Source organism: Micrasema longulum, unplaced genomic scaffold, assembly GCF_059751315.1.
Source record: "Micrasema longulum isolate JH-2025_06_02 unplaced genomic scaffold, ASM5975131v1 h1tg000887l, whole genome shotgun sequence".
Taxonomy (NCBI): Eukaryota; Metazoa; Arthropoda; class Insecta; order Trichoptera; family Brachycentridae; genus Micrasema; species Micrasema longulum.
This window is the reverse complement of record NW_028278078.1, coordinates 424,062-442,492: the sequence shown is the minus strand read 5'-3', so window position 1 is coordinate 442,492 and position 18,431 is coordinate 424,062. Positions and strand designations below refer to the sequence as shown.

At 31.5% G+C, this 18,431-nt stretch overlaps 1 protein-coding gene across 6 annotated transcripts in view; it reads right to left on the bottom strand.

Moving 5' to 3' along the window:
- Positions 1 to 18,431, bottom strand: part of Pax (paxillin) — a 99,442-nt gene that overhangs the window by 23,060 nt on the left and 57,951 nt on the right. For all 6 annotated transcript variants that reach the window (XM_088231474.1, XM_088231473.1, XM_088231471.1 and 3 more), the window contains one exon: positions 15,621 to 15,751. In XM_088231474.1, the coding sequence (XP_088087600.1) occupies positions 15,621 to 15,751 (131 nt within the window). The remainder of the gene's footprint in view (positions 1 to 15,620; positions 15,752 to 18,431) is intronic.

Sequence of the window (18,431 nt, the reverse complement as noted above, 5' to 3'; positions counted from 1 at the left end):
ATACAGTTTTAATAGTTTTTAGTTCATTAGGGGGATTATTGTAATTTTTGATACCTTCGAAGACGACGCTATTTTGACCATGACTCGTGTAGAATATACGGATTTTAATATTATTTTGGTATCTGAGTGACTTATTCATCTTTAATTATTTTTTTTTTCTTCTTTATAAATTTGTATAATGGAATTTATTTTATAAATAGTGTCTACTGTTTGAACTTTAAATAATATATAGAATTTCCGTATTGAATGCTGAGGGTTTCTTTAAAATTACTTCAGTAATTAATCTTTGTACTATTTTAAGAGGGTTTAATATATTGGCATATGCATCACCCCATCCAACAATACCATATTGTAACGTAGATTGTACAATTGACTAATAGGCTGTTTTTAAATTATTGTTTGTTTTTTTTATATTCCTTAATCTAATAAATATGTATATACATTTTCTAATACGTTGAACTAATTCCCTTATATTTATGGTCTTTCCATTTTAAGTTTTGGTCTATGTATACACTACATACATACGTTACAAGATTATATTGTTATAAAATGCGTTAATATGCAACTGTGTGAGGGATGGGATCAAGGTTTCTTTGCAAAACTAACGAATCCTTTCCATTGTTTTTGTAAATAAAAACATATATCCTGATTCCAGTAGAATATCGTCGTATTAAAGATTTCATTGATTATTGCCGGCATTACACGATAAGAAACATATTTTTGAATACATCAAAAATCTAAATGTAGAAAAGGAAACGACCGCGGTCATTTTTCTTCTATGCAATGCAGCTGCCTAACGATGCAGTGAAATTTATAAAGTACAGGTATTTAAATAGTTAATTTATTTGTAATAATTTGGAGTCTGGACACAGTAAATTTGCAAGACTAAAGACCGAAAATGATTCCACAAACATTTACCGAAATACAAGATAGTTATTTGGCGAAATGTCAAAACATGCATTTGGATAGGTAATATCAAATCAATGGTGTACTTTTTTAGAAGAAAGTAGCTAAAAATATTTTTAATCGTAAAATGTTTACTATAGAAGTTCAGTTATAATAGTATATTTTACTCTTTAAATAATCTTACATAATAAACATTTATAAAAAATCTGATTATATTTTAAAAATAACAATTTACACACTAAAAATAATTATCTTAGATATTTTTTGATCGTTCAGATACATTTTGTATACATTTGCTAAATTGAAATTCATACACAATCGCGTGTTACGGACATCGTTGGGCTTTGAATTATAACGTGGAAAATAAAGTAATAAAATGGAGTAATACTTGACAGGAAGACCACTTAACGAGGTCTATTAATAATGACATGAAGCAAGGCGCCTTGGGCCGGATTCAAATACTAAACAAAAATAATATTTTGTGAATTGACATTGAAGAAAATAAAAAGAGATATAAAGAAGTCTTAAATAATTGATCAGAAAAAAACGTACAAGGCCCAGTTGCAGAAAACGAAGTTAAATTAAATGGACAAAATATATTAGGAAAAAAGTAAAATAATATACACATTTTGTTTCTTTTTTAGCAACAATTTTATAACATTAAACCTTTTTAACTTAACTTTTTCCTTATACTATAAAATTAACGTCAAATTGATATTGAAAATAATGAAGAATTAAAAGAATAGAAAGAAAGAGTCATGACTAAATCATTTTCATGTAGCCTATATCTTCCCGTATATTTAAGTCAAAATATTATTGTATTAAATATTATATATTTTTAATTGACACCAAAAAAATCTTTATATTCTGTTTCATTCCTATTTTAGCACTTTACGGTACGCGGGTAAGGGGCACATGATATTATTCGAGGGTTGGTTTGCACTTATTAATATACCGTAACGGCATTGGGTGCATTTACTCGGCTAATTTGTTGTTTTATTAACGTTTATATTTTGGCAGATGAAGGTCATTTGTGCCGGCACCGACTTAATCGTGCCATCAAAAACAACATACGATTTTCAACCGAAAAGCAACTTGGCTATCAAAAGGTGTTATTTTATATGAATAGACACATCTCGAAGGAAGTGCGGACAGATGAGCATATCATATTATTTTAATAGAAAATAGAAACACGCTCGAAAAGAGTCTATACAGGATGTTCTTTAAACCCTGTCACATCCGAAACCACGATGATCAGTATGGGCAAGAAGACATATTTAAAAAATATTTAGAACGCAGAAATTTTTTCAAAATAAAATATTTAAAAAAAAACAAATCGTTGCTTACTTCTGCAGGGGAGAAGCGAGGGGGGCGTGGCCATGTGGTTGATTGACTCCCCCCTCCCCTCTCCTCGCTTCACCCTTGCAGAAGTAAGCAACCGTTTGTTTTTTTTTAATATTTTATTTTTGTAAATTTTATTCGTTCTAAAAATTTATTTTAATGCGCCAATATGTCTTCTTGCTCATACTGATCATCGTGGTTTCGGATGTGACAGGGTTTAAAGAACATCCTGTATAGTATATTAACAACTTATAGTGAATAGCTTTTACTTCTTAAATATAGGCGAAATGGTGACTGTTACACAGTGTGAAAGTGGACGCTTAAACCAGCTATTGACAGGTCATAAGCCCTCTAAATGCCTAAATTTCTATATTTCTTACTCTAAAATGTAAAATCCAGTATTTTGTCTACAAACTAAAAATATTATAAATCAACCAAAGGGTCTGGAAGTATACAAATTGGAAAATCGTTTTTGGCGTTGCCTGCTATGTGAAATAATTCAATCACATGAATCTCTTCACAACAATAAAGGTTTCAGCTCTTTAACTTCAAGGGCATTCCATTGTGACTGGTGGGACTTCAGCGGGTGGGACATTTGATTCCAGAATTGACTAACTTTGAGGTGTAACTATGTCATCAGAATTCGTACCATAGTAAAAATATTTTTTTAAAAACAAGAAGATATTTTATTATGCTGCTTTCAAGAAAAAACCAAATAGTCAATAGGTTTTGTGTAATTAGTATTTAAATTAATGTGACTGGTGGGATACCGAAAAATCCCTTCTTCTACCTTTGTGCACATAAAGACGAATTTATGCCAAACTACTCAATATTAATGAGAATTTTTTTGTGTGGCATGTAATATTGAACACTTTTATTTTAATAAAATAGAAGACACACGCAATAACCAATAAGCACCCATGAGGCCGACTTATCTCCATTCGATTGATTTTTGGGGGATTTTCATCCGATGTGGCAGCTGAATAAAGTTGGAATAAATACAAAAAATATGATTAATGTCAAAACACACTAATTTCACTGTGATTTGTGGATTTGGACGATACGTGTGAAACAAAATGATTTATAAATATATTAAAAAAGGCGTTCGTAATAATTACCAATGAAAAATACAGAGACGAACGTGCATAGTGCATCTGTAAATAAAATATTACTAAATTATTAATAATTCTAAAAACCAAATTTGATCGTGTTGATATTAAACGTAATAATGGCTCGGCCAAATGCGTATGTTTCAATTTAATAGTCGTCTGTTGGCGATGTTTCGTGTTTATATAACAGAATGTAACGAATCGTTTATATTGAAAGGAAAATGTTCGTTACAATGATGCGCATCACATTTTTATTATTGCTATCATAAAATATTAATATCATCAAAAACGAGTGAGACCTTTTTTTAAGCCTTAAAAATAATCTTATTTTTTTCCCGATTGATGGCGAAATAAAAAATGTGAAAGGTGCACAATATAACAGATTCATATTACATTTATTTTTTGTACACTTGTGGGAAACAATATATAACTGTACTTGTACTATATTTACAGAGAAGCTAAAAATATTCACGAAGAAAACTAGGAACACCAAAAAAGACATGGCATGACCAAACTAAACAGATACGTACTCAAAGATGGACTTGTCAAATGTCGGAATAATCAACGTGCGTGCACTGGAAGATGTTAAATGCATAGGATGCGAGGTCTGTGTGTAAATATAGTGGTATGGCATTCTGTCCTCTCTGCTTACCCCTACAGTGAAACGACATAATGATGAAAACTTTTTAAAGTAAGTATTTACAAAAAAATATAATTTAATTTCAGTACCAACGTACATTGCGTTTTCAAAATATTTTATTTTAATAGTTTATGATTATTTTTAATGCATTTTTATGCCCAAAAATACAACATTTTAAATTTAATTTTAAGCTTTTTTTAACTGGCTAAAATTTTAAGATAAAGAAAGCGCTATTCTAGTCCGCCATTTTAATGAAAATAAGGAAAAAGAGAACATTACAATAAAAAAGGTTCTCTCGTTTGTCATGAACCCAGAAATTCCCGTGTTCTAATATTGAGGTTAGGTTGATATATTTAGCGCGAAGTAGATATAAAAAAAATAATAAATAAAGAAGCATTCTTGAAATCGTAAAACATGCACTGAAAACGTCCCAAGTCTGAAGCAGATTGAATCCAACAGGCGCACGCAAGTTAACGTATATCAATGGAACAAATAATGCCCCAGACCAGTGGTCGGCAAACCGCGGCTCGCGAGCCTCGTGTGGCTCTTTAGGCACTTGAGTGCGGCTCACACAGCCCAAGTTTCACTTTTAGATTTATTTTGTCAGTGGGACCTTATGAAGAACTTTTAGGATTACTGCCACTGAAAGGTCTCAAACACGTGGCGAGGATATTGCAAATTCTGTCATTAAATGCGCAGAGAAACATCATCAGATGGGTCAAAAAGTACGACCGGAGTGAGGAAAGCTTTAGTTTCTATTTCGAAGGTAAAAATTGATAGCGAGATACTTGTTTACCATTTACCAAGAAGCAATAAGCGCGTAGACATTTTCAGAAAAAAAATGTTTTGAAATTGGTCGCCACAATTGTAGCTAAAGCTCTTTATCATCGCCAATTCGTAGAATATTTACGCATAGCTGCACTTCCAATAAACATTGCTTACAAGTTTGGCGCAAAACGTCACACGTGCCTTCTGTCCCACAGGGCGCGAAACGTCTTGTTTACGGATAATTCAAAATATGCATGTTTGAAACCATTATATAAAATTTATCCGACTTCGCACGAAAAAAATGTTAATACCGTTACCATTTTAATTTTTGGCTTATTTGAAAATAAAAACAAAAAACCCTATTGTACTGCTGATATTTGGCTTTTTTGATTGACAAGTTTGCCGACCACTGCCCCAGATGATAGTAACTTAGTGACACTGACGAATGGATTAAACTTGGAAACGGTCCAAATACAAGACACGGCAATTTGTGAAGTTCAGAAGAACAATTTACAGGACGACATTTTAGACATTGAATTCATAGCGTCTTATGTGTCATCTACATAGACAATTTCATTAATTTTGGTTATTATACGCTTCAACGCGTTATGACTTCTACGAACATAAATATTCTCTGCCAATTTAGGAACATTATTCAAGTGCTTGTTGCTTGAGAGTGAAATATACGAATAGTCACTAATACCCGTATGCAGAGACAAAACTTAAGGTGAGGAAAGTAAATTCTAATCTCAAATGCGGAGAATAACCCGAAGGTGAAAACAATAGAATGTACTTTCCTCACCTTAAGTTTTGTCTCTGCATACGGGTATAACACATCGGGAAAGGAAATAATTTCCGTAATTTGATTTAGACCAATCAACTGCGACCTGGGCCCTTCTGATGCGCAATGCAACGCAACAAACCTTGGTTAAAAAAGGATTCCATCGGTTTTCTTCGAAATTTGAAAATTCTTTAAATATCCAATGAAATGGGGATTTCCACGCGTAATTTCTCTAAGGGAACGCAGAATTTTGACCTTAGTGGCGCCAAGGTTCAGAATTTCGACCTTGGTAGCGTCAAGGTTACAAAAATAACGCGTAATAGAGAACACGTTGTTTTAAAAAAAAGCTCTGATGAACTCTGCTGAGCCAAAACTTTATAAATAATTCATAAAATAATGTAAACAATTTGTAGGAAATGGAGGGAAAATGTGTATTCTACGAGAATTATAAAAAGCTAGAGTAGTGATATGTGAACACAGTGACACTTAATCGTTACAATGCGCGTAATATTTTTTGGTGAATTTAGTTTACATACAACTGTGTACACTAGTGATACAGATAAGTACTAAAAAAGCTTTCGCGTAAGCTAAAAATATAAAGAACAAAACATAATACCATAACTCTTACAAAATCCACAATTGTATTATTAGCTACTCTTTTGTCAAAATAAATTCAACGATAAATATTTATTTATTTCATTATACATACCCCCAAGGGGCATTTACAAAAATAATACATTTAAGTACAAACACAGTAAGTAATAAATTTTTAAAAAAACAACACGTTTTTTTGTATACATGTAGAAACAGAAAAAGCATGCTGCAATGCAAAATCAAAGGTGAAAAACGAGAAAAATAAGGATATAAGATAAATGTTAGAATTAAAAAGTAAATTGTAAATAACAATAAAAAAGTTTAAAAAAAAAAAAAAAGTTGCATTAACAAAATATAATAAAAGTTAATTTAGAGTAAGTACATAAGATATATAATATATATAACATATGGTACACATTTAAAAATATTTGAAAAATTTAAAGAAAATTTACAGAAAGATAATAATAATACACACCAAAAACAGAGAAAGAATTGCATCTAAAATAAAGTTTTATTATGACTTTAATAATATATATATGGTACAATATAATTGAAAATAATTTGAGCATTCCATCTAACATATTTCCAAAAAATGTTTGAGTACCTGCTATAGTGCTACATTCATAAATGACAAGGTTAAATAGAAACATTCGTGAAACTTTGTTTTTTTTTTAAATCCCATGTTTTCAAATACTATAAATAATTAAATGAAAAATCAAAGGGGAAAATCAAAATCAATTATACATTAAATTTGTACAGTTCCATTTAAAAAATATATATAAGTTTCTTTATTACACTTGATAATTACAAACATAATAATTTTACGATAGTTTAAAAAACAAGTTTTTTTTATTTCAGCCTTTTTATACGGTCCATAATCATATTTAGTTTGGTAAACAAACGAGAACTTCAGTGTTTAGTGCATAGTATTTTTATTTTACTTGCAACGATAAATTCCGTTGCTTTAAAAAAAACGCAAAACAAAGATAAATGAATAAAGCTTTATTTATTTATTCTACAGTATGAAAGAAATAAATTCCTGGACATTATTCATTGTAAATATTTATAGACGTAACACAATGAAATACTTGGGCTTCACTCCAATAGTTAGTTCGGCGTGTATCTGTAGTGCCAGACGCACTTTTACCACGTAGTGGAAGTTATAGAATGACAAGAATCATTATTCATTATGAACCACGAGGCCACAGACATAGCATAATAAAATAATTATTAAACCAATTCAAATGTACTTAGAGATGAATAATCAAAATAAAAGTCATTTAATTTAACTCTTCTAGTACAAGCGTGACCATATTTATTATGGTCTCAGTAAACACTGTCGCGAAACGTAAAAGATAAAAAACCTCGTCCTTAAAGGGTTAGCACCGTTGAAATATTTTATTATTTTAAGTTATAGAATTCAATCGTAAACAAGTAACTAGGTATCTACTGTCACACGGTGTGTTTAGCGATATACACTTACAAATTAAAAGTTATATGATCTTTTTTACGTTTATTTGAACGGTTTTTACACGCTTTCAAGACACAATCAGGCATTTTGGTTTTGACTTAAATGTCAGGCTCACGTCGAAACCCGGCTGGCGGTTAGAGAACGGCTAAATACGCGTTGGGCAAGACTAAGCGCTTGGGCATGGGTAAGGCGTCAAAATTTTATAATACTCAGGGTACGTCTTTGTGTATAGGTCGATGGTTTAATTTAAGAACACCGAATATGTTTACTTTTTTAAAACTATAAGAAATATAATTAGCCTAAAAGGACTTGTAAAAATATATTACACAATAACTCAATCAGTTTTGGAATATGGGAAAATTGGATGGGGATGTGCAAATGACACACTGATAAAGCAAATAATAATTGCACAAAAAGCTTTAATAAAAATTATCTTAAGAGTCCCAATCAGAACTAGCTCCCTCGGTATATTTGAAAATCTTAATGTAAAATCTATAAAACAACTTCATGTAAAAGCTTTGTAACTATACGCACGTTAACATTATTCTCTACCCTCTGTTACAAATACAAAAGTTACTAGATACTCCACTCTGATGCTGCAAAAAAAAATAAAAAAATAGAACCTTCGGTCAAAGAGGATTGGCCTACTATTCGGTTAAAGTGTACAATCTACTTCCATTATCCATAAGGACAATTAGTAAGTTCTCACAATATAAAATTGCTATTAAGAAATGGATAGTGAAGGTGGGTTGCGCACGGATCGATGAGTGGATCAAGCCAAATAGGTTAAATGTGTGTACTGTTTATGAAATTTGTTCTATTGGTCTATATAAATTGGTTATATTGTTTATGATTATTTTAGTTTTTTATTGTTTATTATGTTAATGATAATTAGGTTAATTGGATTAATTACGTTTTTTTCATTGTTATTATTATGTTAACTTTGTTAAATAGATAATCTTAGGCATAATTCACATTTTGTAAAATGTTTCCCTCGGCACGGGACACCCCAGTGAGAGAACATTATTCTGTGTAAAAAAATAATACAAACAATGTAAAATTACAAAAAGTATAAATCAATATGGTTGCGTAAAAGTAAAGTTTAACGGTAACTTAACTTTAACTGACAATCTTGTGACACCAAATAAATACATCAAAGTTTGTAGGTATACGAAGGTTGCTACTTAAATTTTGAGATAGACAAGTAAAAACAAATATTTATAATCGAAAATAGGTTTAGTGTTTTTCAAAATATTCTCCTTGAAGATCAATACACTTTTGCATGCGTTTGAACCAATTTTCCAAGTATTTTTTTCCATTCCGATCGAGGTACCTGCAAAACATGTGATTTGAACGTATCAACCGCTTCTTCAGGCGTCGAAAAACGTTGACCTCGCAATTTATTTTTGATATGCGGGAACAAGAAAAAATCATTAGGTGCCAAATCAGGACTAAACGGGGGATGACCCATCAATTTGATGTTTTGAATGCTCAAAAATTCTCTTGTACAGCTGACAGCTTGCATTATCGTGGTGGAGAATGATTTGTCTTCTGCAATCGGTTTCTCTTATTTTTCCGAACACTTCTGACAAACAAATGGTGGTGTACCATTCAAAATTGACCGTTCTGCGTTGCTCTAATGGAACGGTGGCGACATGTCCAGTTATTCCGATAAAATAGGCGACCATTTGCTTCGAAGTGCTTCGTACCCGAACAACTTTTGTTGAATTTGGCTCGTTTTTAAAGACTCATACAGTCGATTGTTGTTTAGTTTCGGGTTCATATGCATAGATCCGCGATTCGTCGCCTGTCACGATCTTATAGACGTCTTTTGAAGCACCGCGATTGAATTTGTTTAACATTTGTTTGCACCAATCGACACGAGCCCTTTTTTGAGCGATTGTTGAATTATGCGGCATCCAAAGCGAACAAATCTTTTTGACGACCAAATGTTCATGCAATATTGAATGTATGCTAGTAGAACTAATGCCCAACCATGCCCCAATCTCACGGTATGTCACATGACGATCTTGCAATATCAGTTCACTCAAAGCATCGATTTTTTTCTGGCACAACAGCCGATTTTGGACGACCTTCACGAAATTCATCCTGTAACGAAGTGCGACCACGATTAAATTGAGAAAACCAGCGAAACACGGTAGCTCGAGATGGTGCCTCATCACCAAAAGTTGCTCGGCACACTGTTGATGGTTTAATCCACGTCCACGTCATAGAAAATCATCGCACGATAATGTTCATGATTAAGTTATTTTTTTTTAACAAAATTCATTTTTAAGTATTTGTAAGCAAAACAAATATCACTCGTATGACAAAACCTTCCGAGTACGTTTACCATTAAAAATAGCAAACTTTGCGATGACAATGTCAGATTTGACATATTCACACTGGTGTTGCCATATCTCAAAACTTAAGTGGCAACCCTCGTATTTTCACGACGTAAAATCCCAAAAACCCTACCAGAATAAAGATCTTTATTCTTTTTTTAAAAGGAGAATTTGTGATCATTTTCATAATGAACAAAATTAAAAATACATCAAAATGTTTGCATGCATGTACTAGATTCAACCCTTGGGAAATATTTTATCAAAAAAGATTGACACAAAAAATGGAGAAACCGAATTGAAAAAGTAAGAATGGAGACGACTGACTGTTACACAGTTTGTTTAGCGATATACACTGTAAATGCCTAGACTATATTGAGAATGCATTAAGTCAACAGTCTTATTTATTTATTTATTTATTTATTTATTTATTTACGGACAAAGTCCATTATAAACATTACAATTAAAAGAAATTTTTACAAAGGAATAAAAAAATATAAGGAACAGAAATAAGCAGCAAAGACAGATGATAGATTTTTTAGATTAAGTAAAAAGCATAGGCTAACTATACAGATTCTTTAGCTGATTTGTAAAGAAAGACATCCTTACACCATAATAATCAAGATCTTGATGATCGTTCACCCGCCTGATCATTCTGGGCAAAGGCGACTGTGCACCATAATTGGTCCTGTAGTGACCGAGGAAAAGCATTTCATTATTTCTTAGTCTACGGGTGGGAACGTTAAAAAGAATCTTTTGCAAAATTTCAGGGGCATCAATGAGACAGTTCATAATTTTATACATGCAGATTATATCTGCAATGCATCTGCGTTTTTCAAGACTTGATATGCTTAAAAACCTCTCCATATCAGAATATGAATAGTCTCCTCTTTCCAATCCCATCTTCCATGCAATTTTTCTTATAAAACGATGTTGAACTGATTCAAGGCGCTTGATATGAACAGCATAATGAGGGGACCAGATTACAGATGCATATTCAAGAATAGGGCGAACCAAAGAGCAATAAAGTGTTTTAAGTGTAAGCATACTTTGGAAATCAGACGTAGTTCTATTAATAAAGCCTAAAATTTTTAAGGATCTGTTTACTATATTATCAAAGTGTCTTTATATATTTAAAATATTTTAAAATATAGGTGCAAGATTTCAAATTTTATGCTATGCTTAGACAAAGCTTTAAAAAAAAAATAAGAATTAGAATATTGTGGGAGAAATAGTGCGTTGAAAGAATATAAAAGCCATAGAACAAAAGCTTTAAATGCGATTATCTCGTAATTTGTTTTAATGACTTAATATATTCTGACATTAAAGCCTCGATATATTGTACACATTCATCCATCAAAAAGATTTATCTGTCCTCCATCTCAGTTTAGATATTTTTTCCTTGAATTAATTTAATGATTGATAATATTTTCAATATTTTACTACTTAGTTAAACAATAATATGATATTAACATATTACAATAGAGATGAAGAACATTTTAAAGAAGGTAATATAGAAGTCAAGACATCTACAGGGCTTATGACCTGTCAATGGCTGGTTTAAGTGGCCACTTTACACACTGTGTAACATTCACCATTCTGCCCATATTTGAACATCTATATTACTTCAATTCTTTCATCTGTTGATGTTTGTGAAGTTAAAGAGCTGAAACCTTTATTTATGCGGGTGAGATTCATCTAATTGAATTATTTTACCTACATACTAGGCAACGCCTGAAATTTTTATTTTTTCAATTTCTATACTTCTTCATGGACCAGGTAGATTTAATTTTTTTTTTAATAATAATAAAAATAAATATTAGCGTTTTTTTTATTAACCTAAATATTTCAACTTTGGAAGCCATTTTAAACGAGTAAATAACTGACTTGCAAAAAAGGAATAAAATTAGGGTGGGGTTCGAATCCCGGGCCTCTGATTCGTGAGTCCGTGACACTAGCCACGCAACTACGACCCGATCCTTTATTGTTTTAACTTTTGTACATTAAATTTATATGAAGATTTGAGAGCTTTTTGCTATAAGCAATATTTGCCAACCAACGAATAAAAACAGGCTGGTTTATACAGATTTTTTATAGCTGTTTTTCAGTGGGCAGATATTGCTTTAACTTGTATAAAACAAGTTATTAAAAGACGCTTTTATAACATTTTAAATCGCGTGAGAAATTATCATTCTCTCATTGCATTGAAACACCAAATGCAGCGGATCTCGATCTTTTGCTAGACGTCGAATAGGAAAAACCACAATTTTTATATAAATATTTTACATTCATCTTGCCGGCAACCGCGCTTACCACTACGCTACAAGTAGTAGCCTCATGGACTCTGAACAAAAGGTACGACGTTCGAACCCCGCTCTACCACAACATAATTCCCATTTTCCAGCACGGGTATTTACGACTAGTAAAAAATGGCCATAAAATTGAAATGTTTTAGTAAATCATGAGAACTAAGGTATTTCTTAAAAATAAAAATACAGAAATCAAGACGAGCTGAAGGCATAATAAATAACTACGCAAATGTGTTGAGATAAAATATACCTACATCTGAAGTGAGTTAATGGTAATTTTCAGTGATAGAATGAAAGATAGCATTTTCAGCAATAAATCTCTATAAATTTAAAGAAAAATACAATTTTTGGCAGTTAAATTTGAAGGTTGTGAGATTTCCAAATAGCGACGGACGTATACTCTAGTAGTTCCGCTAACATTACCTTTCTGCCAAGATTATGTAAACGTAAACCAACTCGGACAGATTTTTCCTATTTTTGCTCCATGTCTTGTGTTATTTTTTCATGCGTCGGATGTATTTTTATTTCGTTGGCTGGGTCAAAAATAGGCTTAGGAAAACAGGAAGTATACACCACACCAAGTGGAACACGAACAATTTATAGGCAAACATTATGTAGGTACACACTACACACGTAATCAGCCTTTTAAAAATGAATATATAAATATAATAATGCAAACCAGGTTATCTTCAACTGTCATCTGATTACAATTTATGAAGTTAGAGTTATCTTCAGCTCCCTATAAAATGAAATAGAATTTTCTATAGGAAAATGGGTACATTTGTATAAAAATTTAAAGTATCTTCTTTAGTAATCTGTAATTAATGATATTTTTAAAAAGTAAGAGTAAGTGCAAATTTCTCATTTTTCAGGTTTGAATACAAAACAATCACATTTGCCACAAGCTTGAAAGCGTAAAAGGGAAAAAAAAAAAAAAACCCAGTTTTTTAGGCAAAGTCAAATCTTCGAACTTCCATATCTCTAAACTACACTATTTGTACATACTTCGGCGTTACACTCGAGGTTCGATATTTTTCATACTGAAAATTAGCATAAGAAAGTAGGCATATTTTTTTGTTTTTTTTAATAATCAAACCGAGCTCTCTCTTATAGTCTATTCGATATAAATACACACTTTAAATCATATATTTTACTTACGCACCCACACACACGCACCCTCAAACATTCATTCACACCCTCATTTTCTTATATTTTATGTATTATTAGATTAACAGTGGATTTTTTCATTAGCTCTAGTATTGTTATTATATTTTTTTACTTATTTTTATGAAATAGCTGTAAAAGTTTTTTTTTACCACTGTGCTTCAAAGAGTCAAATCAATATTTTTAAAATAGTAGATAACATACATTTTTTTAAATGGGGGAGAATTTTATATGTCACAAAGTCGATTTATAAAATTTTGAAAATAAAATTTTCAAGCTATTTTCTTGTGGTCGCTTTCATAAAAGTCATCGATTTCGATAGCGAAAATTAAGCCAGAGAGTTTACATTATATTTCGTGTTCTCCAAACATTTCAGGAAGATTGATTGATATTCTATGGTCGTGATTTTATTTTTAGAATCGAAATCTTTCCAGCTGCCCCTGGTTAAACAGTTTTCTTGTGGAAAATCGTAAGCAGAATATCAGAACTGATGGCGCCATCTAGATTCTACGCTACGAAGTTTTAAGTAAACGTCGAAATATTTTAGTGTCGCATAAATGGGATAGATGGTGGTAATTTAGAAACGAAAAGGTAGGAAACTAGATTAAAATGATAATTTTAATTAATTTCCTGTAAATATTTTTTTTGGAATAAAAAATATTATTATTACTATATCACTGAAAATATGGCTAAGTATGATATGTCACATTTTATAAATTTTTGATGGAGAGCAATTTTAAAGTTTTACGAGCTCTAAAAAATCAGAATTTTAGTTAACATTTACAAGCCTAATTCTAGTGTCAGTAGATGCATTGAACAATTGTTTCCGCAAGATATTTTGTATCACCATGGCGTGTTTACACAATATGCCGAAACATTTTAATTTTCCAGACTTCCCTAACATATCATATTTTGTCATCTAAAACAATGACGCCAAAACAACATACGTTTGACATACCATATTTAGCCATCCTTCAACAGACATGACACACCATTAAAAAAATAGAGTAATGGTTGACAAAACAAGATATGTTTGTCACTAGAGACCACATCGGCCCAGAGCTACCACTACTGTAGAATGTAGAAAAACAAAACTGTATAATAAACTTCCTTCCTCAATTAGAGATATAAATCCACTACAGAGGTTTTCAAGAGCTGTGGCGATGTGGCTCTTGATCAAGGCACAATTCCCTTGAAACATAGGGTTCTATTTATGTTTTTTTTTTTACTGCAGATATGTATATGTGTTATACTTGTGGGAGGTATGGTGAGCGGTGATTGCGGGGTGGTCCGCTGTCATTCGGGTGAATATAAAAATATTTGAGCGAGTGACAGTGGATCGCCTTGCTGTCGCTTCGTGCTGTGCTGCCTGCGGGTGCGATATCCTACCGATATCACACCATACAGATACAACTTGTCCACCCACCCTAATTTTACCGGACCGAGTGAATTAGCGCTAAACGTGTGAAACGGACCAGTATATGACCGACACAATAAGTCATTTTTAGAATAATAATATAGAAGATTATTTTTATTATATATTTTGCCATCTAACAAGATGTGTTTGATATATCATAAATTGTCCCCCATTACTCGATTTCTAAAGATATGTCTTGTCTGTTGAAAGATGGCTAAATCGGTTATGTCGGTTTTTAACGCATATTGAGATAAATTTATGTAACGTATCCTATTATTAATAAATTATAAGTTGCCATCTTTGGTAATAGAAAAATAGACATATCATAAAGTGACTCGGCTAATTTTCCTATTAAACAAAGACATGTCATATTTTGCTAGATTGTCTCATCAAGACGAATCCGGTGATATATATATATATATAAATCAATACGTCTGAAAAGGTGACATTTTATATTTAGCCATCTTTCCACTGATATATTATATAATAGTCGAGTAATGAAATAAATCACAAATAAACTTTTAAAATAAATATTATCTATTGACATAATGCAGATTTTTCGTGAAATATGCATTTACGAGTACTCAGTTTGTACCCTTGTTATGATTGTAGTTACTTCATATTAAAAATAACTTATTTTACAACTAATAAATACAGCCCCTTTTTACTACCCTTCTAGCGATTTATGGACGAGCGTCAAGAAAAATTGAATTCATTTGTTTATAGCGCAAACTAGTTATATTTTGATCCTGGCGAGTGATATTTTTTAAGAGCTTACCGAGTGGGGTGAGGCTGCGCCTCTGGGCGGGCTGGTGACGGTAGGGCTTCGGTTCCCGTTGAGGGCCCCATAGCCCCCGGCAGAGCCTGGCCGCCCGTGGATAGAACTCTGCAAGTCAGCGAGAAGGGCATCTGTAAAACAAGAACAAATTCATTTATTAATTTCATTATTAAATCAATGCGAAACATAATAAAATTTATTTGTGGAATAAATTATATTAAATATAAATACATTTTTTTTCCGGGTAATCTATATAACATTAGAGCATTTAACATGAATATTGAATGCTCTCTCGGTTTTGGTTTGCGCTTGCAATTCTCAACTGGAGTACCTGCATCCCGTTGTATTGCTGTAAATCGTAGCGAGCTTCGTGGTTGATAATCATAGAATGGTTTTTGTCCGTACGGGCGAATCTATTAGCCGGTGGCGTGTTATTACTCTGAAACTAAGACTGACACTAACCATGGATTTGTTTAATTGATTATAAATTAAATGCAGTGAGGGGTACTATAAAACCCTTTTGAGTTCGTAACATTTCACGTTTTAGTTTGAAAGAAACATTTGAATTTCGGTTTTAAATAATAAATACTTCATAAATTATCATAGAAGAAATAAAAAGAAAACAAATAATCAGGTTGTGGTCCCGTAGCTAGTGTTGCGGACTCACGGATTAAAGATCTGAGGTTCGAACCCCACTCTAGCCCAACTTGATTTCCATTTTCTAACAGTAAATTATTTACAACTCGTTGAAAATGGCCACTAAAAATTGAAATATGTAGGAAAACCATAAGAACGCTAATATTTCTTTTTATTAATAAAAAAAAACAAATAATAATGACTTGTGAAATATGAAAAATAAAATACTGTACAGTCCTCCTTAGTACAGGAAGACCCTAAAATTAATTTAGTATAAAAAGTATTTTAAATAGTATATTAATTTTTTTTAATGCGCAATATGAATAAGTAGCAGTATATTACTTAATTTTCAGTTTTATACATTTAATAGACAGCAAAATCATTATTCCTTCGAGGGAAAAAATAATAAATTACCTTCCGAAACAAGAAATATTGAAAATATAAAAATATTCAAAACCAAAGTAAAGAATCATATGAAACCCACTTCATCTCAACTTCCATGCTGGGGCATTCCATGTTATGTGGGAAAGTAACGTAAATTTTGAATTTATTATTATCACAATATATTAATAATATCATATCTAAACGTATTTTTTAAATAAATCTTTTAAAATAATTTTCTAAATGATAAATAACGACTGTTTTGCGTATGGAAACTATTACTTCCCACATACACATTTACTATTTAAAAATCCCACCAGTCACAAACCTCTGTCCCACCAGTCACAATTGTGTTTTTTTTTTTTTCTTCTTCAACTGTTATTAGACTTTTATTTTATTAAAACATACGTGTTAAATATTAGGTGCTTTCCAACACAAAAATACATCTCATTAATATTGAGTAGTTTGGCATAAATTCGTCTTCAAATGTACAAAGGTAGAAAGAAGGTGGGATTTTCTAGTGGCCCACAAGTTGGTCTCATTCATTCAAATAATAATTACGCACAACATATAACCTGTTTGTTCTTTATCTTGCTTTAAAAAAATATACTATTGTATGAATTCTGATGACATAGTTACAATTCAAAGTTAGTTAAATTCTGGAATCAAATGTCCCACCAGTCTGTATTATATTGTGGCATTTATGTAATGAGGTGCTGATAGTGTAGGAGAGCCATTTAACCCTTTATAGGGCAAAGGCCGAAATTGGTTAATATATTAACCAGTCGCTTTAAGGGTCATATTTACAATACCGCTCATAGAAATTTCAACTATATTACTTCAATAAGTTGCCCAGAACGGTCGTTGGTTAAGTTATTGTTCCAACGGCGTGAAATTGGCGCGGCTACCTAGAAATCCATGTGTTTATGCCGCTGTCAAAACGGTTGTAAAAAATGTAATTACTGATATTTATACTTGTATTTGTAATTTTTTTTAATTCTATAATAAAATTTTGAAAATAATATCTGTGTATATTTTCATTATTTAAAATTATTTTCTAACATGACTAAACAATTATTGGTCAATTGACCGATTGACCGATGAAAAAATTAGTTTTTCTGAAAATCTAAAAATATATTTTTTTTTACCGAATTTATTTTATGTGGGCAATAAGTATTTTAAAATATAACATTTGAAATTAAAATTCTAAAAAAATCAATTTGCCCAATAAAGGGTTAAAGTTTCTCACTGGTTAATTTCTTCAACATTCAATTTTGAGGAATGAAATACATGAAGCGGTACAAGTCATATGGTGTTTCTGCTCATTTTTTATTTTTCTTTGTTGTTAAAGGCAATTTTCATACAAGTTACATGTACATTTTTACCTAACAGTATCTTCGAATTATACGACGTTAACCAATTTTATAATTGAAATGAATAAATTTTCCCCAACTTGTATCACTTCACCCAACTTTCCATAGACCTTATAGAGCATACTGCATACTTAACTCATTTTATCAATTTAAGTGACACGTACATACCTCTTTACAGAAATGCCACAGATCATCGGGAATTGCAATAAATTATATGTTTTTTTAGCGTTTTTAGAATTGTAAATATTACAAATAACTCTGTAGTAAAAACTGTAAAACGAACTACTTTACTAAACACGAGAATTTCGCTCCCGTCAAGTATATGCATAATGTAAAAATATCATAATTGTACGTACATATATTTTGTTTAAATATAAAACTTTTGGACTAAATAATATAAAAAAGTGTCCATGACCTGTAT